Source organism: Hordeum vulgare, chromosome 5H (assembly GCF_904849725.1).
Source record: "Hordeum vulgare subsp. vulgare chromosome 5H, MorexV3_pseudomolecules_assembly, whole genome shotgun sequence".
Lineage (NCBI taxonomy): Eukaryota > Viridiplantae > Streptophyta > Magnoliopsida > Poales > Poaceae > Hordeum > Hordeum vulgare.
The window spans coordinates 234,946,940-234,968,761 of NC_058522.1; the positions used below are offsets into that span (position 1 = coordinate 234,946,940).

General features: G+C 45.7%; 1 protein-coding gene across 1 annotated transcript; it reads left to right on the plus strand.

The window, feature by feature from the left end:
- Positions 1 to 12,786: 12,786 nt before the first annotated feature.
- Positions 12,787 to 19,686, plus strand: LOC123395029 (long chain acyl-CoA synthetase 9, chloroplastic-like). The gene is made up of 12 exons (XM_045089944.1): positions 12,787 to 12,957; positions 13,782 to 14,313; positions 15,249 to 15,329; positions 15,571 to 15,843; positions 16,103 to 16,234; positions 16,317 to 16,490; positions 16,570 to 16,799; positions 16,930 to 17,047; positions 18,133 to 18,264; positions 18,386 to 18,520; positions 18,591 to 18,797; positions 19,289 to 19,686. The coding sequence occupies exons 2-12, from the start codon at positions 13,864 to 13,866 to the stop codon at positions 19,451 to 19,453; spliced, it is 2,097 nt and encodes a 698-aa protein (XP_044945879.1). The 5' UTR covers positions 12,787 to 12,957; positions 13,782 to 13,863; the 3' UTR covers positions 19,454 to 19,686.
- The last annotated feature ends 2,136 nt before the right edge of the window (positions 19,687 to 21,822 follow it).

Sequence of the window (21,822 nt, forward strand, 5' to 3'; positions counted from 1 at the left end):
ATCGAGAGCACTCGAAGCACAACACCCAAAACACCACACGCGACAGACGATGCAAGATGCCATGCATGATGCGATGATGCAACTACATGACGATGCAACAAACAAATTAAAAATAGCCACACGACGGAAACGGAAAGGAAAAGGGGAATCTTCTGGAACGTCGGCATCGGGCTGTCACAACGTGGTTCTTCCCACCCACCCAACCCTGGCTTCCAGCAGAGATACCAGCATCAGAAGCAAGGGCCTCCTCAGACTCAGTTCCGGCAGCCAGCAGATGTCACTTGTTACAAATGTGGGCAGAAGGGTCACTATGCCAACAAATGTACTTCTCAGCTCCGTCTGCCGCCTCCTCCTCCAGGCAAACCTCCAAGCAACGCTCTTGTCAAATTCAACCCCAGATCAGCTCGAGTCAACATGGTGAATGCAGCTGAAGCAGACAACTCCTCTGATGTGATCATTGGTAACCTCCTCGTCAATGATATTCCTGCTAAAGTGCTATTCGATTCTGGTGCATCACATTCTTTCTTGTCATATCCTTTTGCAGCAAAGCATGATTTCCACCTTCAAGAGTTGGCTAGGTCTTTGGACATTGTTTCTCCGGGTATTCTTATGAGTTCTCGTTGGGTTGTTCCGGATGCTTCTGTCAAGATAGGAAGTTATTCTTTTCTGGCCTCTCCGTATGTCTTGGGCAATTCCGACACCGACTTGATTCTTGGTATGGACTGGTTGGCCATGAACAAGGCGTCAATTGATTGTGAAGCCAAAGAAGTCAAGCTTACCCACTCTTCGGAGGATGTGATTATATTCGCGGCGCGCGATGATACAATCTCTCTGTTCTCCTTGAATGAAAAGGGTGAGATCAATCCTATTGAGCAAGTTCCAGTAGTCTGCGAATATCAAGATGTGTTTCCTGAAGAGCTGCCAGGCATGCCTCCGCACCGTGAAGTTGAGTTTGTCATTGAGCTTGAGCCAGGCACAGAGCCAGTGTGCAAACGACCGTACAAGCTGGGTCCAGAAGAATTGAAGGAGCTCAAGAGGCAACTAGATGAGCAGGAGCGTTTGGGTTTGATCAGACCAAGCTCGTCTCCGTGGGGATGTGGTGTTCTATTTGTCAAGAAGAAGGATGGTTCGGACCGGCTGTGTGTCGATTACCGCCCATTGAACAAGAAGACAATCAAGAACAAATATCCACTTCTGAACATAACTGAGTTGTTCGAACAGTTGAAAGGTGCTAAAGTATTCTCCAAGCTTGATCTCAGAATGGGCTATCATCAGATTCACATTCGCGAGGAAGACATTCCGAAGACGACATTCAGGACTAGTTTTGGATCGTATGAGTATACGGTCATGTCTTTTGGTCTGGCTAATGCTCCTTCGACATTTTGTCGATTGATGAACTATATTTTCTCCCCATACAAGAATGAATTTGTCTTGCTCTATCTCGACGACATTCTGGTCTTTTCTGAGAATGAGGAAGAACATGAAAGACATCTCAGATTGGTGCTTGATAACTGAGAGAGTACAAGTTGTATGCTAAGTTTTCCAAGCGCGAGTTCTGGCTGAAAGAAGTGGTTTATCTTGGGCATATTATCTCTGCCGAGGGCATTAAGGTTGACTCGTCCGAGGTTCAAGCCATTGTTGAATGGGAGCCTCCGCAGAATGTGAAGCAGCTTCGAAGCTTTCTCGGGCTTGCTGGATATTGTAGAAGGTTTGTTGAGAACTTCTCCAAAATCGCCAAGCCGCTCTCTAGTCTTCTTCAGAAGGGTGTTAAGTATGTTTGGTCTCCAGAGTGTCAACTGGCTTTCGATACACTCAAAGAGAAGCTTATCTCCACTCCAGTATTGGCCCCTCCGGATGATTCCAAGCTGTACCAGATCTTTTGCGACGCTTCTCTCCAGGGTCTTGGTGCAGTCTTGATGCAAGAAAAGAAGGTGGTTGCTTATACCTCCAGGCAGTTGAAACCTTCGGAGAAGAACTATCATGTGCACGATCTCGAGCTAGCAGCTGTTGTGCATGCCTTGATGACTTGGAGACATCTCTTGTTGGAACGTAAGGTTGAAGTTTTCACCGATCACAAGAGTCTCAAGTATATCTTCACTCAGCCTAACTTGAATCTTTGGCAAACACGTTGGGTGGAAATGCTCGAGGATTTTAATCCGAGTGTTGAGTATACGCCAGGCAAGACAAATGTTGTGGCAGATGCATTGAGCAGGAAAGCATATTGCAACAGTCTGATTCTGCAACCTCTCAGGTCGGGTCTTTCTGAGTCTTTCAGGAAGCTTAATCTTCAGCTAGTACCTCAGGGTTTTCTTGCGAACCTTCATATCTCACCTACCTTGGAAGATCAGGTCAGAGCAGCTCAGCTTCTTGACGCTATGGTGAAGAAGATCAAGATTTGCGTGGGAAAGAGTCTCCCTAAGTATAATTGTTTCGGTGTTGATGCCAGGGACACGTTGTTTTTCGAGGATCGCCTTGTCGTCCCGAAAGGTGATCTCAGGAAGGTGATCATGGAAGAAGATCATAACTCTCTGCTCTCTATTCATCCTAGAAGCTCCAAAATGTACCATGACTTGAATGAGACGTTCTGGTGGACTCATATGAAACGTGAAATTGCTCAGTTCGTAAACGAGTGTGATGTATGCCGAAGAGTGAAAGCAGAACATCAACGCCCAGCAGGCCTCTTGAAGCCTTTGCCGATTCCCGAGTGGAAGTTTGATCACATTGAGATGGATTTCGTCACCGGGTTTCCGAAGTCCAAGAAGGGCAATGATGCTATCTTCGTCGTCATCGACAAATTGAGTAAAGTGGCTCATTTCCTTCCAGTCAAGGAGTCCATTTCAGCAGCTCAGTTGTCAGAGTTGTACACCTCCAGGATTGTCTCTTTGCACGGCGTACCTATGATGATTTCCTCAGATCGCGGAAGTATCTTCACTTCTAAGTTCTGGGACTCCTTTCAGTATGCTATGGGCACGAAGATCCGCTTCAACACAACGTTCCACCCTCAGACCAGTGGTCAAGTAGAAAGAGTGAATCAAGTTCTTGAGGATATGCTGAGAGCCTGTGTTATCTCTTCTGGCATGAAGTGGGAAGATTGTCTGCCTTTCGCGGATTTCTCGTATAACAACAGTTATCAAGCTAGTTCTGGCAAGGCTCCGTTTGAAATTCTCTATGGCAGGAAGTGTCGTACTCCGCTCAATTGGTCCGAGACTGGCGAGCGTCAGATCCTTGGGATGATATGACAGAAGAAGATGAGGAGATGTGTCGGATCATTCGCGACAACCTCAAAGCAGCTCAGTCCCGTCAGAAGAGCTATTACGATAGCAAGCACCGTGACATGTCTTATGAGCTTGATGACTTTGTCTATCTCAAGGTGTCGCCTATGAAGGGTATGCAGCGCTTTGGCATCAAAGGCAAGCTTACGCCTCGTTTCGTTGGTCCGTTCAGAGTGGTTGGCAAGAGCGGCGACCTTGCGTACCAGCTCGAGCTTCCGTCAACCTTTGCAAATGTCCATGATGTGTTCCATGTTTCTCAGCTTCGGAGGTGTTTCAAGACCCACGAGCGCACTGTGCATCTTCAAGATATCGACCTTCAGCCTGACCTTTCTTATCGTGAGCATCCAGTTGCGGTTCTCGAAGCGACTGAGCACAAGACCCGTAACAAGACTGTCAAGTTTCTCAAAGTGCAGTGGTCTCACCATTCCGATAAAGAGGCTACGTGGGAACGCGAGGATCACCTCCGTTCCGAATTTCTTGATTTCTTTCAGTCTTAGATCTCGAGGGCGAGATCTTCTTTGTAGTGTGGGAGAGTTTGTAGTGCCCCAGATGTAACATTGCCTTATTTGGAACCTATTGCAAGTGGGTCCACCTTGTCAGGGATATGATGATATCATTTGTGCCATGACTTCATGTGTTGTTCCTTTTTGTTTCCTTCCCTTGCATGCATGCATAACATATCATTTCATGCCATGCCTTGTATTGAGTATGCATTGTGTTCTCATGTGGTGTGGTTACCTTGTGATTTCATGTGGCTAGTAGTAATAGTATTGTGGTGGCACTAGTTTTCAAAAGAAGACCTTTCTCTCAATTTATCCCTAGCTCCTTACTCCAACTATTCCTTCCCTGATTTTAAAATGTCCAATGTTTAGGGGATATTGTGGGTGTTAAGTTGTGCAAGTTTGGTGATTTTTAAAAGTGTTGTAAACAGGTGCAATAAATACAAAACAGAGGTATTAATTCTGTTTTGTGAAATATTGCTTGCTCCTAAAAATCGTGTTCTTGTTTTATTTAAATAGGTCATATTTTTCTATGACCAGGGGGTATTTTCTTTTGATTTTATCCCCACTTGTTTGCTTTGTTTATTTCTTTTCCTCCTGGATTTTTCTTTAAAAAGAAAAGCTCGGGAATTCTTTTCCTCCTAAGTGGCGCCAGTGGGCTCCTCCCACCTAGGCCGGCCCATCTCCCTCTCTACGTGCGCAAGGGTCGCGTGCCTTCTCCTTTCCCTCACGCCGTTCCCTCCCAACGCCTCCTTTCCGTCAGGCTCCAGAGAGAGAGCACGCCCGATGCCGTGAGCGCGCACGTCGAGGTCCCCCCCTATAACTTTGGCATGCGTGCCCCCTCCTCTCGCCAGGGTTCCCTCTCTCCCTCTCCTGCCGTCGCCACCTCTCTTTTCCCGCCACCCATTCCCGGCGTTAGGAGCACCGGAGAGCGCCCTCACCGACGAGCACGAGCTCGTCTACGCCGCGGACCCGAAGCCCCTTCAACGTGTTCGGTTCTGCTTCCAGGAGATCTTCATCGCCGGCTTCTTCTTCCTCTCCGGCCGACCTCCTCCTTCAGATCGGCCTCCCTACTTCCTCCCCAAGGTGAGGTTGCACCTCCCCTCTCTTCTATCCCCTAGATCGGCCTGGATCCGGCGAGTTGCTCGCGTACCTTCTCTGTCAGTTTAGTAGATGCAGAGATTACAGTGGTGTTGCGGTGTGCAATCGCGGTGCAGTAGCAGTAGTGTGTGTGGTAGTAGCAGTAGATGTGGTGCATAGCAGGCACAGCTCCTGTTTGTGCTGGTAGTTCTCCTGTCGTGACACAGCAGCAACAGCAGGCGTGCCCGGCGGCCTCCCTGTCGCCGGCGTGCGTGCGTGTGCAGAGAAGACTGTAGGCACGGGTTTTCCTGATTCAGTTCCTTTCTCTGTGAGTCGTCGATGCACTAGTGCAGTGGTTTGTGTCTGTGTGTGTTTACCTGAGGTGCAGGGTTCGAGTCCCGTAGGCGCCAACCCCCTTTTTTGTGTTTTAATTCGTTTTGGGCTCAGTAGCGCATAGGTATGGCTATACCTTGCAGACTCCTCTATACTGTCAAGTGTTCGAGCCATAGTGCAGTGGTGCAGGTTCAGTAGGTTATACCTGCAGGTCTTGGATTCGATCCCAGACCCTGCCCCTTTTATTTTTATTTTCTGTTCCCTGTATTTTGCTATGTATTTCCTTGTCTAATTCATGTGCTCTTGTCTTGGCAGGAACTTAGCATATTTATTTTGTGCTCTATGTAATATCCTCCTGCATATTCTTTGTGAGTGTGTGTGCTCTAGAGTTCTTGTGTGTGTGTGTGTGTGCTAGTGCATATGCATGCACAGGTGAGTGATGTTGTGGTGCATGTGCACTTGGTGTGTGCATGTGTTGGCACGTTCATTTGTGCAAGAGGGTAGCCCTCATGTGCACCTAGATGAGGTTGTGGTGATGATATGTGTGTGTGGTGAAAGAGCCCCATTGGCAACACTTGTGCACCTCCTCATGTTCATATGAGAGAGGGCATGATGTGTGAGTGTGTGGGTGACTTAGAGAGAAGTAGTTGTGAAGTTGATGTGCATGGCACAAACATGGGGTTCAAACCCCCATGTCACTTTGTCATTGTGCACCTGAGCTCAACCTTTGTAGTTGTTGTTTTAGTAGGGACTACATGAAATGATGCCCTATTCACTAGGCATGATTTGGAGTAGTTTCCTCTCCCTTAATTTGTGGTCACTTGTTCCAAGTAAGTGCCCACATATTATATATGATTTTGGGGTAGAATCTCCCAAGGAATCCAGTGGTGAAGTTAGTTTTGCCATTAGGATACTTTATGGAGTTGACATATTCAGATTTGTTGCAAGTTTGATCTTGGTTTCCATGGAATAGGTGGAGCCCAAGGGCATGAGCTCTTGTGTGATAGTAGTAGGGGTTTTGCTCTACACCATAGTGGTGTCTTTGATCACTTGGTGTTACTTGTGTGCAAACTATGCCTAGACAAAGTGGGCATGTGGCTGAAAAAGTCCAGCTTAGTGAAATCTGGAATTTCACAAAGTCTGAGAATTTGGAAACATTTTCTTCTCCTATAGATCAGGTTGTGCTTGTCATTGTGTTGTGAACTAGCCTTAGTTCAGTGCTAGGATTTTGGACCTGATATGTTTGTGAAGATGCCTGTCAAATTTCATCTCATTTGGAGTCCAGTAGGTTATGTTTTGCTTGCTGTCAAAAACTTCAGAACTAAGACAGAAAGTCAGGTGCAGGAATTTTCACCAAGTCCCTGAGATCTGATGGTTTTGTGAAAGTTTGTGGCCTTGTATCTTCTAGAGTTTAATTCCTTTTGTTGTGATTCTTGCTGGTGCTTGTAGTGTTCTTGGTTGGCTACATCCACATATATTATTTGTCATATTTGGAGGGCTGTAGCTATGTTGCATGTAGCTCACAAAGAGCTAAGATGCAGATTATGGCATATTGTGTAGTATAGTCATTTTGATGATTGTGGGTGATTAGTTGATGTTGTGGTGTTCTTCCTTGCTCCAATCCATTCATGTTGGGTTGTTATATGTCTTGGCAACCTGGGAATACCATATTTGTGCCAATTGTGTGTGTGGTGTTGATTCTTACAGGTAGGGCTTCATATCTTGTTTCGTTGATTCCCGTTGATCCGTAGCTCCGTTTGTAATGTTCTTCATATGGTTTTGCATCGTTTTCACGAGACCCATCTGTTCATGCCATTCTCATGCATGTAAAAATAGCTTAGTGTACAGTTCTTTCCAGAAACTTGTAGTAGTTTCTTTGCTTGTGCTAGTGATAGAAATAGTGATGCATGCTCATTTTTCATCTCATGCATCATGTGCTTGTTGCATCTTGTGGTGCTGATGTTCATTGGTTGTTATTCTTATGTTGGGTAGTACCGGGATTGGAGAACGAATACGTGGAGTCAGGAGAGTACGTGCAGGACGAACCAAAACCATTCCAAGCTGAGGATATCACAGGCAAGATGATATGACCTTGATTCCATCTCTAGACTTGTTATGCTAGTTTCGTTTCCATGTCATAATGCTCGCTGCCTACCACTGAATTAAATTTCCTCTTGATATGCCATGAACCCATACACTGATCCCTTCCTAGCAAAACTTGTATGGCTAAGTAGGCTTTGCTCAGCTACTAATGTTAGCGTTGCTAGATGCAGGTGCTTTGACTCATGTGATAACATGAGCTTGATATCATTATTTTAAATTCTGTTATTTAATTAATGCACATATATACTTGGTAAATGACGGGAGGCCTAGCCTTTTGCCGGGTGCTTTGTTCCGTTATTGCCGCCTTAGTTACCGGTTACCGGTGTTTGATTCATTATGGATCGCTCCTAACACGTTCGGGGTTGTTATGGGGACCCCCTTGATAAATCGCGTAGTGCTAAGGCTTGTCCAGCAGGACCCAACATTGGTGTTAATTTGCTAATCACTTAATAATAAACTGCATAGTGAATAGCTACCCCGAGGATTTTAATCAACAACCCGGGTCAGTGCTCCTCATGAGTGTTGGTCCAAACTAGGCAGACTATTGAGCCACCACAGGGCAACCTGAGGTTTGGTATACCTGTAGTGTGACTCATCCGGCGTGTCCTGAGACTGAGATACGCGGCTCTTATCAGGGTCGTCGACACGTCGGGAGGTCCTGCTAGCCTTGCCTTACCTTAGCGGTACATCTTGCGTATAGGAATCCCAGTGAAGCTTAGGTTTCCCCCAGAGTTGAGGTTTTCCTCTAAGGAATCCGACGAGATCACGAGATTCGTGATAGAGGATGCCTTTGCGGCCTGTGTACGTTTGTGATGGACTAGTTGGAGCACCCCTACAGGGTTTAATCTTTCGGAAAGCCGTGCCCGCGGTTATGTGGCAACTTGGAATAATTTTGTTAACATCCGGTATTAGAGAACTTAAACATAAGCTAATAAAATTGTCAACCGTGTGCGTAACCGTGACTGTCCCCCTCGAAGATCTCTCTTCGTTCGGGAACACAGTGGGGTTATGAATGACGTAGGTAGGTGTTCAGGATCACTTAGTGATCAAGTAATCACGACCGCTAGTGTAGACCACCTTCATATTTGCTTTACGTAAGTTAGCCACTAAATCAAGCTTAGGATGTTGCAGCCTTATACACTTCTCCCTTACCCTACCTAATAACATGACTAGTTCTGGCACCAAGGTCTTAGATTGTTGAGTCCCCGTGGCTCACGGATTCCTCCGAAACTCCCAACATGTACAAGTACCCCAGAGACAGATGATCCCGACTGCACCCAGCTGGCGTGGCAGTACGACGAGGAGACAGACCGCATCTACGTGAACTATCCAGAGGACTGAGGCGTGGTCGTGATCGTGGGCCTCAGGCAGGGTAGCATAGCATTTTCATATTTTGTAGTCCGTAGCGGAACTACCTTGATTGTATCTGTGATGTACTCTGAGTTATTAATGAGAAGACAGTTGAATCCCGAATTGTCTATTTTTATTAATATTTGTGCTATGTTGCTTGCTTGCGAAACACTTAGATGCGCTTCTTTCCTATTCGGGGCCTCGACCCCCAGATCGGAAAGGACCGCATCTTGGTCGTTACAAGTGTGTTCCACATGGTGAGCACTCCACCTTGCTAGGATCGTATCTTGCCAGTTTTCATGCATTTCCCACATGGTCTCGCATCGAAAGGACTTCTTTCTTGTGGTTCCTTGCTATTCGTTTATCTCCACAAAGATTGGACAATGGTCAGATGTGGCTACTGTGACATGAGAGAGGTTGCCCAGAGGGTATTGATAACACCACTCGACAGAACCCAATGCCATATCCAACCTAACATGAGTGAACGCTCCACCTACCACTTTCTTCTCGAAAGTGCAAAAACATCCCTTATAGCCTAAGTCCATGAGCATGTAGACATCCGGTGCCTCTCTGAAGCCCCGGATTTGGGCATTACTGCGTTGGCCAACTCCCATATGTTCATCTGGACGTAATGCTTCATCAAAGTCCCGATGGAGAGCCAAGGCAGAGCACTTAAACTACTTATATTTTTCAACACGGTCCAAGTTTGATGGTATTCATTGCGACCGACGACCTCATGTCCAGAGGACGTCGATTTTGCATCTGTGATCTTATTTGAATTCATAATTGTTGGGGAACGTTGCATGGGAAACAAAAAAAATTCCTACGCACACGAAGACCTATCATGGTGATGATCGTCTACGAGAGGGAGATTAGATCTACATACCCTTGTAGATTGCTAAGCGGGAAGCGTTAATAAACGCGGATGATGTAGTGGTACGCTCGTGAGATCCAAATATCCGTCCCACAAACAGCCCCGCGATCCGTCCCACGAACCGCCTTGCGATCCGTCCCGATCAAGCGCGAACGGATGGCACCTCCGCGTTCAGCACACGTACAGCTCGATGACGATCTCTGCCTTCTTGATCCAGCAAGAGGGGCGGGGAGGTAGATGAGTTTACCGGCAGCCTAACAGCGCTCCGGTGGTGGTGGTGTTGCTATTCCTGCAGGGCTTCGCCTAAGCTCCGGAGAAACGCAATCTAGACGAGAAACAGAGAAGTAGAGGTGTCTAGATCTGAGTTGCACGTGGCAAAAGTTGTCTCAAATCAGCCCTAAAACCCACTATATATAGGAGGAAGAGGGAGGAGGCTTTCCTTGAGGACCAATTCCTCAAGGGTGCGCCGGCCAAGGAGGAGGTGGAGTCCTCCTCCAATCCTAGTCCAACTAGGTTTGGAAGGAGGAGTCCTTCTCTTCCTTCCCACCTTTCCTTTTTTTTTCTTTTTCCTTTGGTTTTTCTTCTCCTTGCACCAAGGCCTCTTTGGGCTGTCCCACCAGCTTGGTGCGCCACCCCTAAGGCCATTGGGCATCCCCGGGTGGGTGGTCCCCCTCCCGGTGAATCTCCGGAACCCATTCGTCACTCCCGGTACATTATCGGTAGTGCCTGAAAACCTTCCGGTAACCAAATGAAGTCATCCTATATATCAATCTTCGTTTCCGGACCATTCCGGAACTCCTCGTGACATCCTGGATCCCATCCGGGACTCCGAACAAAACTTCGTTCACCAGCACCTATAACTCAACTATACCGAAACGTCACCGAACCTTAAGTGTGCAGACCTTGCGGGTTCGAGAACTATGCAGACATGACCCGAGACACCTCTCGGTCAATATCCAATAGCGGGACCTGGATGTCCATATTGGATCCTACATATTCTATGATAATCTTATCGGTTGAACCTTTATGCCAAGGATTCATATAATCCGGTATACCATTCCCTTCGTCCTTCAGTATGTTACTTGCCCAAGATTCGATCGTCGGTATCCAATACCTTATTTCAATCTCGTTACCGGCAAGTCTCTTTACTCGTTCTGTAATACAAGATCCCGTGTCTAACTCCTTAGTCACATTGCTTGCAAGGCTTGTTTGTGATGTTGTATTACCGAGTGGGACCCGAGTACCTCTCCGTCACACGGAGTGACAAATCCCAGTCTTGATCCATGCCAACACAACAGACATCTTCGGAGATACCTGTAGTGCACCTTTATAGTCACACAGTAACGTTGTGACGTTTGATACACACAAAGTATTCCTCCGATGTCCGGGAGTTGCATGATCTCATGGTCATAGGAACAGATACATTGACATGCATAAAACTGTAGCAGTAAACTTACACGATCATATGCTACGTTCATAGTTTGGTCTTGTCCATTACATCATTCCCCTAATGATGTGATCCCGTTATCAAGTGACAACACCTTGTCTATGGTCAGGAAACCTTAACCATCCTTGATCAACGAGCTAGTCAACTAGAGGCTTACTAGGGACATTGTTTTGTCTATAGATCCACACATGTATCAGTGTTTCAAATCAATACAATTATAGCATGGACAATAAACGATTATCTTGAAACAGGAAATATAACAATAACTATTTATCATTGCCTCTAGGGCATATTTCCAACAATAATCATTGGCAACTTGTCCCCGATTGCTATAGTTCTTGGGCGTTTTATCTCTTGCTTGGAACTGGGGCTCAAAGGCTGGTTGGGTGCTGTAAGTAATAGCCGGTTCTTCCCGGCAATAGTTTCGGCACGCACAACTTACGCCTGAGGGTTTTCAGCTAGTGGAGTCACCTCATCGGCCTTCCGGGATTGCTTCCGATCTCCCTCAGCATCAATCTTGGCACTGTCCACGTCTTCGTGATCCACCATAGCTCCCTGCCCCGCTCCTCTTCCCGGGTGTGAGTTTCCTGCTGCTCCTCCATCGCGTCCTCCTCAATTCCCTCATTCGCCCGAGCGGTTCTCACCAGGTCCTGGACCTTCCCCTCGGAACCACTCAGCCCGCAGTTCCTTGAAAATGAGTGCAGACTTTGCATGGATTCCATCACCATGTTCCTTGTACTGATGACCCATGTGGCCACAAACTGCACACGAGTCTGGTAGTCGCTCGAATTTGATCTTTAAAATCTAGCGCACCCCTCCATGTATCAGGCTCACCGCATTCTTGAGAGGTTTGAAAACATTGATGTGAATTCTTACTCTAAAGAAATTATAATCAAAATCTTGCAATTTGTGTTCAGCGTAAACAAACTCACCAACTCTGCTAGCTAAGGCTTTGAGTAGGGGATAAAAGCCATCTCGGAGATCATGGACTTGCATCCAAAGTTCCAGAGTGTCGAGTTTGATCAGTGAGGGTTTCGTGAAGCCGTCGTACTCTGCCAGCATCACAACATTGCCCTTGAACGACCAGGGACTCTCCTCCATAACACGTTCCCAATCCCCAAGACACCCAAACTTCAAAGTGTACATGTTGTCTGCAAGGGGTCGTATTTGCACCTGTTGAGCCAGAACCCACGTTGCCCGCATGGTTTTGAAGAAGCCATACTGACTATACTTCTTTTCCGTGTGAACACTCGCAATAGCCATCCATCTCGTCGCCTTTGGCGACAACGGTTCTTCCTGTTCCACTACCACATCATCCAAATCCCCCTCCTAGAAGCCTAAATCGCTCATCAAGGCTTCTAGATCCGAAGTACCCTTAGAACTCGAAGCTCCTGTCACCATGTTGATTCTCTGACCCGAGAAAGATTCAACCGAGTGCTGCTGCAAAACCCTAGCGTTCTCTAGAGAACAATCCAAGCCAGCGCTCAGATCGGGCAGCGATCGAAGATCGTCGGAAGAACGATCCAAAGGTGTTTGGGGTCCTCGATTGGAGAGAGGGTAATCAAACCCTACGATGGCGATCAGATCGCCTTCGAAGGGAGAAGAAACCCTAACGAGAGGGTAGTACAATGCTCGATAGATTACTTTTTGTTTTAGGAGTCATCCTCGATAAATTACTACTCTCATATTTTGAAAAGGGAGGGAGTAGACGGCAAGGTCCATGTTGGGCCATTCCAGCAGCCCGATATACCGATTGGGCCTTGGGCCTCGGGCCTCGTTGGACAGCGGAGAAATGAGGAGATTGGTGGGGCCAGAGCACACACCGGCCTCAAGCGAATTTAGCGGCTGAAGACTTGGAGAAGAGGCAGAGCAGCTCCACCCCCTCCCTCCTCTCCCCGCCGCGCCGATCGATCCTCCTCCGCCTGACGTCACGCCCTCGCCTCTCCCCTTCCAGAAGCTTCCACACGCCATTGCGCCCCCCCCCCACCCCTCCAGAAGGTACGCACCCGCACCCTCCGGTCCGCACCTCGCAACGAGCGGTCGTGGTCGTGGAATCTAGAGAATCCGAGCAAACTTTTGTTAGATTTCGTAGGTTTCAGTGCCTCGTGGGAATGGGTTCCTTGTGCATCGCATCGCGTCGCATCGCATTGTTACGCTGTATACGGCATTATTATCACCTCGCCGTGAAGACGCATAATACTACAAATACTAGTGTATACCTTTTCAGTTATGTCCCCAACTAGGGGAGTACACCCGTGCGGTCGCGCGGCTAGATTCTAATACTAGGTTTTAATTTCAGATGGTACTTTTGATGAATGCAGAATTACTTGCATTTCTTGCTAAACTGCAAAGTATGTCACAGTTTTCGTATATACGTTGTTTGGAAACCAAACATGAGAATTGATTGCTTACTGATTAGCAGAAGGAAAAAGGAGCATACACAATTTTTTGCACCTAATTCTGATGCATGCTTTGTATGCCACTATGCAAGTGCCCATACCAGCGCTTTTAGAGAACATGCAAAAGCTTTGCATTTCAGGTGATCATCTTTATGAGTGATCTTACTTTGTCAGCGCTTTTAGAGAACATGCAAAAGCTTTGCAATTCAGGTGCATCTTTATGGATGATCTGACTTTACCAGATTGCTTAAATGCTTCATACTTTGCCAGTTGATATTCCATTGGTTGTACAATGGACCTGAACAGATTGAAAGACTAACAATCTAACATGCAATTAGTTCCTTGTATGTAAAGAATCTGCATTACATACATACCGTATTGTATTTTCAGTTTTTGTTTACAGCATGAAATTGTATTTTTCAGGGTTCTCTCTTCAAGGCATCTTTAATCTGTAGCCTTCCTCCCATAAGCTAGTATATAGCTGTCAAATCGCCCTTGAACAAGTATGAATCCTTATTTTGTTGGCCTTCTTGTGCCCATCGCGGTCTCTCTTCTGCTCCAGAAAAAGAGAAAGGTTGAAAAGAAGAGGGGTGTGCCAGTTGATGTTGGTGGAGAGCCTGGCTATGCGATCCGCAACCATCGATTTGAACGCCCTGTTGAAACACACTGGGAAGGGGTCAACACACTTGCTGAGCTGTTTGAGCATGCTTGCAAAGAGTACGTCTACATGCCCCTCCTTGGCACAAGGAAGCTCATTTCAAGGGAAATAGAATCATCACCTGATGGGAGGTCCTTTGAGAAGCTTCATCTGGGGGACTACGAGTGGAAATGTTACGCCGAGGCCTTCAAGAGTGTTTGCAACTTCTCTTCAGGATTGGTCAATTTAGGTCGCCAGAACAATGAGCGTGTTGCTATTTTTGCCGAGACACAGGCCGAGTGGCAGATTGCACTGCAGGTAATACCTTTTTTCCTGCAATCAATAGATAGATCAATCCATGCATTTTGGTGTCTTCACGTGGTACTACATGAGGTTCTTACTTTTCGTTACGTAAATTGTGGTCACTGGTCCACTTTATATCTTGAACACATCTGTGCGCATAAAAATCATAAATTAGTCAGGGTTCCTGCATAGCAGAGTGAATTATACACGGACTGTGAATTCAAAATGAATTCTCGAGGCATTTTTTCCCTTTCTAGCTACACAGCGAGTCCAAGTGCTGCTCACTCCCAAAATTTCTATACAAGCAGTATCAACCACTAAAAGGATATCCTGTCACCATATGTTCTATGCTTTTGCATTCTCATGTAAAGCGACGATAGAAATTTCACAAATATCAATGGCTAGCCCAATGTTTCATTATTATTATGCATGGATAGAAATTCCATATGTATCAATGGCTAGCCCAATGTTTCACTATTATGATGCATGACTGGATGAAATAGTCGTTGTGGTGGCAGATTTCTGTGATGCATGGAGACTTGGGATACAGGTCATACACCAATTTTATTTAAAAGAGGGATTATATACACCAAATGATGCATAAATATATTCATAGTACAATTTCTGTTTCACTATAACTGTTCCCAATCCAGCATGTGTGCAGACCAAATAAATTTTAATTTTGAGAAAATAATAATGAAAATTGTCCATGCTCAACCCTTTTAAATTACATTCTAGGACACTTCAATCTCTCCAGTAATACAAGTAGGTATAGAGAGGTTTTTTTATATGTACTTTTAAGTTATTGGTTGGATCGTGTTACTTAACTTCTATGCCACCAATTCATAGTTGGTTCCTCTGCACAAACATTCATTCTGGTAGCTATTCATTGTACGTTGAACTCTGGTCATTGTACTCAATTTCAAAGTTACTATTTTTGTATTTGCAAGGCATGCTTCAGACAAAACATAACAGTTGTCACCATCTATGCCTCGTTGGGGGAGGAAGCACTATGCCACTCACTAAATGAGGTTAGTACCGTCACTTTGTGTCCAATATGTTGTACAATTACTCCTAGTTAAGTTTTTCTTCCTTCATGTTGTCTGCTTATATAGACATCAATTATAGAGTATAGACCTCTTGCAGCATTTTCGCTGTGGACAAGCAACAAATACTTTTCAGCAATTGCTAGCACACTCCCAAGATTATTGTTGCATGTAGTTAACGCTTTGTTTGATTTACATTTATTTATTTCCCTCTTTTGCTCTACAGACCGAGGTCACTACTGTAGTATGTGGTCGGAAGGAATTCAAGAAGTTGATTGATATAGGTTGGCAACTTGACACTGTCAAGCGTGTGATCTACATCAATGAGGACGGCATCTCGGCTGAAGTTTCTATAGCTCAAAACAGCACTAGCTGGTCAGTTAAGTCATTTGAGGAAGTAGGTAAATTGGGAGCTGAAGCGCCTGTTGATGCAAACATGCCTCTCCCATCTGATGTTGCAGTGATAATGTACACAAGTGGTAGCACTGGATTGCCCAAGGTTCGACTTTGATTGTTCATTATGCTGCATTTTTTTTGCATGACTCAGAAGGCCCTTTCTATTCATGTTCAGCTATGAACTACTTCCTCCGCTCACAAATATAAGATGTTCTATTTTTTTTTCTGATTCGGATGTATATAGACACATTTTAGTGTGTTTGTTCAGTCATTTCAGTTCGTATGTAGTCCATATTGAAATATCTAAAACATCTTATATTTGTGAATGGAGGGAGTAATATATACATCATATGGTGTTGTAGGGAGTTATGATGACCCACCGCAATGTCCTGGCTACACTTTCAGCAGTTATGACCATTGTGCCTGAACTTGGCAGAAAGGATATATACATGGCCTACCTCCCACTGGCCCACATTCTTGAGTTAGCAGCTGAGGTAACTGTTGGATATCATTTCAGTATATTAATATTTATGTTCAGTAATTTAATTCTCTGTCTGCAAATATTATGATTTATAGACACTTATGGCTGCTGTTGGGGCCTCCATTGGATATGGATCAGCTTTAACCCTGACTGATACATCAAGCAAAATAAAGAAGGGGACCCTAGGCGATGCTTCTGCACTGAGGCCGACACTGATGACTGCTGTACCTGCTATACTTGATCGTGTCCGTGATGGTGTGAGAAAAAAGGTACTTCCCACTACGCTATTTGGGTCTTGTGCTCTCATTTGTTTACTGACTGCTAGCTTTCACATCGAGATGGTTTTAGGTGGATGCAAAGGGTGGTGTTGCGAAGAAATTATTTGACATTGGATATAGCCGCCGACTTGCTGCTATCAGTGGAAGTTGGCTTGGTGCATGGGGAGTAGAGAAACTGTTGTGGGACAGGCTTGTCTTCATGAAGGTGCGTGCAATACTGGGAGGAAACATTCGCTTTGTACTCTCAGGCGGAGCACCTCTGTCTGGAGATACTCAGAGATTTATCAATATATGCCTTGGGTAAGATTATGTAACCATCATTCATGCTGTCACCGGCAACTTTCCAACTACCCTAATTAGTGTGGCAATACTGTATGTTTGTTTCACCATGTTTATAGTCCCGTATTTTGATAGGCTTATGCAATTTCAGGGCTCCAATAGGCCAAGGGTATGGTCTGACTGAAACTTGTGCTGGAGGAACGTTTTCTGAGTACGATGATACATCTGTTGGCCGTGTTGGTGCTCCACTACCTTGTTCATATATCAAGGTTAGATAACAATGTTGCCTCATTTTTTCAGCATGTGAGTTGGACCCATTTTTAACATCAAAGCTGTTCTTCCCACTCCTACAACTTTTATGATTGCTATTTCCAAATTTCGACATCTGACAAGGCCAGTGTATGCAAATTTTGATATCTAACAAGGCCAATGTATCCAATTTTTGATATCTGGCAAGGCCAATGTATCCAATTTTTGATAGGGAGACGTTTCCCGACGGCGCGCCGGCCAAACGCTTCGGCCGGTCCTGCGCGCGTCGTGCGATCCCGCGCGTGGGACCCCCCTTCCTTTTTTGCTGCTAGGCGTCATTTTTGCTGTTGTTATCTTTTTTTGCTACTACCAACAGGATTTTTGCTGCAACCGTTGGTGATTTTTGCTACATTTTGTCCACTAAAAAAACTGCATCCACGTTTAGTTGCAACCCGAGTTCGTCGGATTTTTTTGCTACAACCGGTGTTAATTTTTGCTACAACCGGTATCATTTTTTGCTATAACCATTCACTAAAAAGTTGCTTACACGTTTGTCAGAGTTGCAACCCGAGTTCACCGGATTGTTTTGCTACAACCCACATTTTATTTTGCTACCACGTATCATCAGCGTCGTTTTTTTGCTACGACCACGTTGATATTTTTTTTGATACAACCATATTTTTGCTGCATCCGTGGCCGAAATTTGCTGCATCGAGGATTTTTGCTGCATGGACAGATCTGACGGTCAAACCAGATCCAATCCGGCGGATCGGGCGGCCAGCGCAGAGCACTGCCCATTTTGATATCTGGCAAGGCCAATGTATCCAATTTTTGATACCTGACAAGGCCAATGTATCCAATTTTTGATATCCGGCAAGGCCAATGTATCCAATTTTTGATATCTGACAAGGCAATGTATCCAAATTTTGATACAACAAGTCCAATGTATTGAAGATATTTTTCACGAGAGGAATTAAGTTGTTAACTTTCTTCTTTGTGATTCCATAGATTATGCTTCGGGCGTTTCTTCCTTGACCTGTTACTTAATGGGACATCTGACCTATTACCTCACAATTCTTAACACAATGTCAACTGCACCTTTCAGTTGATTGACTGGGCTGAAGGGGGATACTTAACAACGGATTCACCGATGCCTCGGGGGGAGATAGTCATCGGAGGTCCCAATGTAACTAAAGGCTATTTTAAGAATGAAGCTAAAACAAATGAAGTCTATAAGGTATGTTGTCAACTTGTTACTGATCTGTTCACAAACCAAATCATGCATCATTACTAATAAGTAATGACTTCTCTTTCACAATAATAATTGATCTAACACACGCCTCATATATCTTGTGTAGGATGATGAAAAAGGTCTACGATGGTTCTATTCTGGTGACATAGGGCGTTTCCATCCAGATGGTTGCCTTGAAATCATTGACCGCAAGAAAGATATCGTGAAGCTTCAACATGGTGAATACGTATCTCTCGGGAAGGTAAGAAATTTTCTTGTTCTGGTGAGATAAGTTTCTGGTAGCACTTATATTAACTGATTGGATGACACAGGTGGAAGCTGCATTGGCCATGAACCCATATGTTGAGAACATCATGATCCATGCCGATCCTTTTCACAGTTACTGTGTTGCACTTGTGGTAGCAGCACAGAACGAGCTGGAAAAGTGGGCATTGCAGCAAGGACTTGCATACACCGATTTCGCTGATTTGTGCCAGAAGCAAGAGGCTGTTGTAGAAGTGCTTGGATCTTTAACAAAGGTTTGTTTCTGTGTTGACTTCAGTCAACTTTCTGGTTTCCGTTACACATAGATCATACTTGACTCGGTACTTCTCCAAGTGTATTTAAATGTAAACTAGCAATCATACATATTTACCATCCATGACATATCTTGCATTGTTTCTAACTTCATCTTATTAGTCTTTGAAAGAAAAGAAGAGAAACAAGAGTATATATTTTGAGCATCTAGTACAAGACTTGATGTGCAGTTTGCTTTGTTACAGTTTCCCAGTAAAGTCATACATCATCGAGCATGTCTTTCAGAAGCACTTAGATCTTTACTATTGTAAAGAGTAGTGAAGGCATTTGTCGTTGCAACTTCCCTATTAAACATTGATCATACATGCACACGCCCTTCCAAAGATAATCGCATCCTCTAGTCCAAGAGCAAGTTGAGAGTTGCAGTCAGGCAAATCCTGCATCCTGCGGGGACAACAGTTTCCAGTACTGACATCCATTTTCTGTACTCCAGGCTGCAAAGCAAGCACGACTGGAGAAGTTCGAGACACCAGCTAAAGTCAAGCTGATGCCAGATCCATGGACCCCCGAGTCGGGCCTCGTCACAGCTGCGCTCAAACTCAAGAGGGAGGTGATCAGGAAGACGTATGAAGATGATCTGGCTCAGTTGTACGCCTGATGGTTCTCTTACTCTGACTGATACCCTGAGATGACATAGGACAGTGCTCTTATGTCGGCACATACTATATTTGATATATTTTGATGTTGGGATAGATTGAATCATCGAGGGAGTCCTGGAATTTTGGAGCGTGTCCTGTCTTGCGCGATTAGAACCAATTTTGTGTTTGATGTAGCGTAGTTGTACACTTCCTACAATGTTTCTATCATAATCACACCGTATTTTGATTGCAATGGTAATCTCTCATCGAAAGATAGCTGTTATCATCATCTAGAGCTGCAATCTTTTCTATCTACTTATAAAGATTGGAGTTAGTGACAAGTAAACAAATGCATTTCTAGTTTTCTACACACGTGTGGGACTAGCAACCTTAGAGAAATATATAAACAATTATTACTTTTACAAATGTGACTTATCCCAAATAAACAAAAACACCGCTATCCTAATGGGAGTTGTAAAAACCTGAATTGTTAATGCAACTATGCAACTCTAGCTCAAAGTCATGGTCTTGATATTAGTTTATCGGTCAAACAAACTTCTTTAGTTCAATGCCATAGCAAAAGAGGGCAAACAAATTGCAATTTCAACACAACAATAGATGTTGTCCTCTTACCTAATCTACGATTTTGTGCATTCAACTTAGTCATGCCCATTTTCCTATGTGTTGGGGATATTACCTGCGTTGTAACCCGCCCTAACTGGGCCGGGTCACTAAAGGGGCGACTCATCCTTTGGTAATGCAAGCCTTGGCCCAGGGGCCCAGGAGCCGGATGACGGTTCAGGAGCGATGCAGAGGATAGGCCGCCAAGGAGGTTTCTAGTCTTGAAAGCACGACGACTTAGAGATATGGAAAACTACTATCTGTAACGTGGCTAGGACTCTTGTAAACCCTAGGGCCTCGACCTGTATATAAAGGCGAGTCCCTGGGGAAGATAGGGCAAGTTAGAAATCATCGAGAGCTAGGTCAGGTGAGTTACGCCCTCCTTGTAATCGAAACCATCATCAATCCACACGAAGCAGGACGTAGGCTTTTACCTCCACACGAGGGGCCGAACCTGGGTAAATCTGAGTCTCGCTTTCGCTCACCCCCTTTGAGTCACCACCAAGGTGCGATGGCTCCTTCACTAAGTCCTTTCACGAGGACATCTGCCGTGACAAAACCACGACAGTTGGCGCCCACCGTGGGCCTAGCGCACGGTGGAGTTGAGTTCTCAAAGGGAGCCCTGCCAGGGTCAGAAAGCTATGTGGTCGGCATCATGACGAAGAGCCGCCGCGGAAGGTACTACATCGATAACTCGTTGTGGGGGCCTGAAGCCGATTCAATCGAATCTGGTTACAGGATCCCCTTCGGCAAGGTCAACATCTTCATCGGCATGATTGGAACACCTGTGCCTGAGCCGGACACCTTCACCGACATCGTCGAGCTGGTCAGGTATGCCCTCCCCGTCACACGTCAGGACAGGAGACGCCTTGTTTTCGTCGGTTTTACGCAGGGAGCCAGCGTACAGGACGAACCGGCAGTCCAGGAGATCACCCCCGTCAACTCTGATGACGAATCATCCATGGGCGACACATATTCAATTCGCTAGGAGTAACGACCGTCGGCGGCTGTGTCCGGGGCGTTACAAGTTTGGTATCAGAGCCGACCCTCGCGGTTACACGGATGTTTGCGGACAGGTGTGCGGTCATGTTGTTCATGACGTTTGTGACCCGTCGTGGCACACGACATGGTACATGTACTGGACTGGATGCACAGACGTTTGTACCAAGAGGGAACGCTCCTGTGGCCCGAAGAGGACGTCGGTTCCTCTGAGTGGTGGTGTATGTGATAGCCTGGCTTATTAGGGATGATAGACTACTCATATCAATAAGGAATTCCTTCTTTTCCGGGAGCCCATTCGAACAGAACTCTCAGGTTAAGCGTGCTCAGCTTAGAGTAGTTCTAAGATGGGTGATCGACCGGGAAGTTGGTCCCGGGTGCGCATGAGTGAGGACAAAGTGTGCAGAAAAGACTAGTATTGATATGTGGGGCTAGTCTAGATCCCGCCAGGAGTAACGACCGCCGGCGGGTGTGTCCGGGGTGTTACAGATGGACCCCGAGGTCTTTGAAAGATCCCATCGTCAAATCGCCATCTACATGGTGGGGGCGACATAACCTCAGCCAAACCCGGCCGGCAACAACGAGACTGGCGAGTCGTCGAAAACTCCGGCTCAAGCCATGGCGGACTTGACAGCGGAGATCACCAGACTCATGACAACCGTTGTGACGGCAGAGAATCAGGAAGCAGTTAACGCCGAACGGGCGAAGCTGCGGGAGGAGATGGCCAAAACCCAGCGGGACGTGGAAGCGGAAGCCGCCAGGATGGTGG

Coding starts and splice junctions, on each gene's coding strand:
- LOC123395029 (XM_045089944.1), top strand. CDS start 13,864: ATGAATCCTTATTTTGTTGGCCTTCTTGTGCCCATCGCGGTCTCTCTT. Junction 15,330..15,570: donor TATGCCACTCACTAAATGAG/GTTAGTACCGTC, acceptor TTTGCTCTACAG/ACCGAGGTCACTACTGTAGT. Junction 16,800..16,929: donor TTTATCAATATATGCCTTGG/GTAAGATTATGT, acceptor ATGCAATTTCAG/GGCTCCAATAGGCCAAGGGT.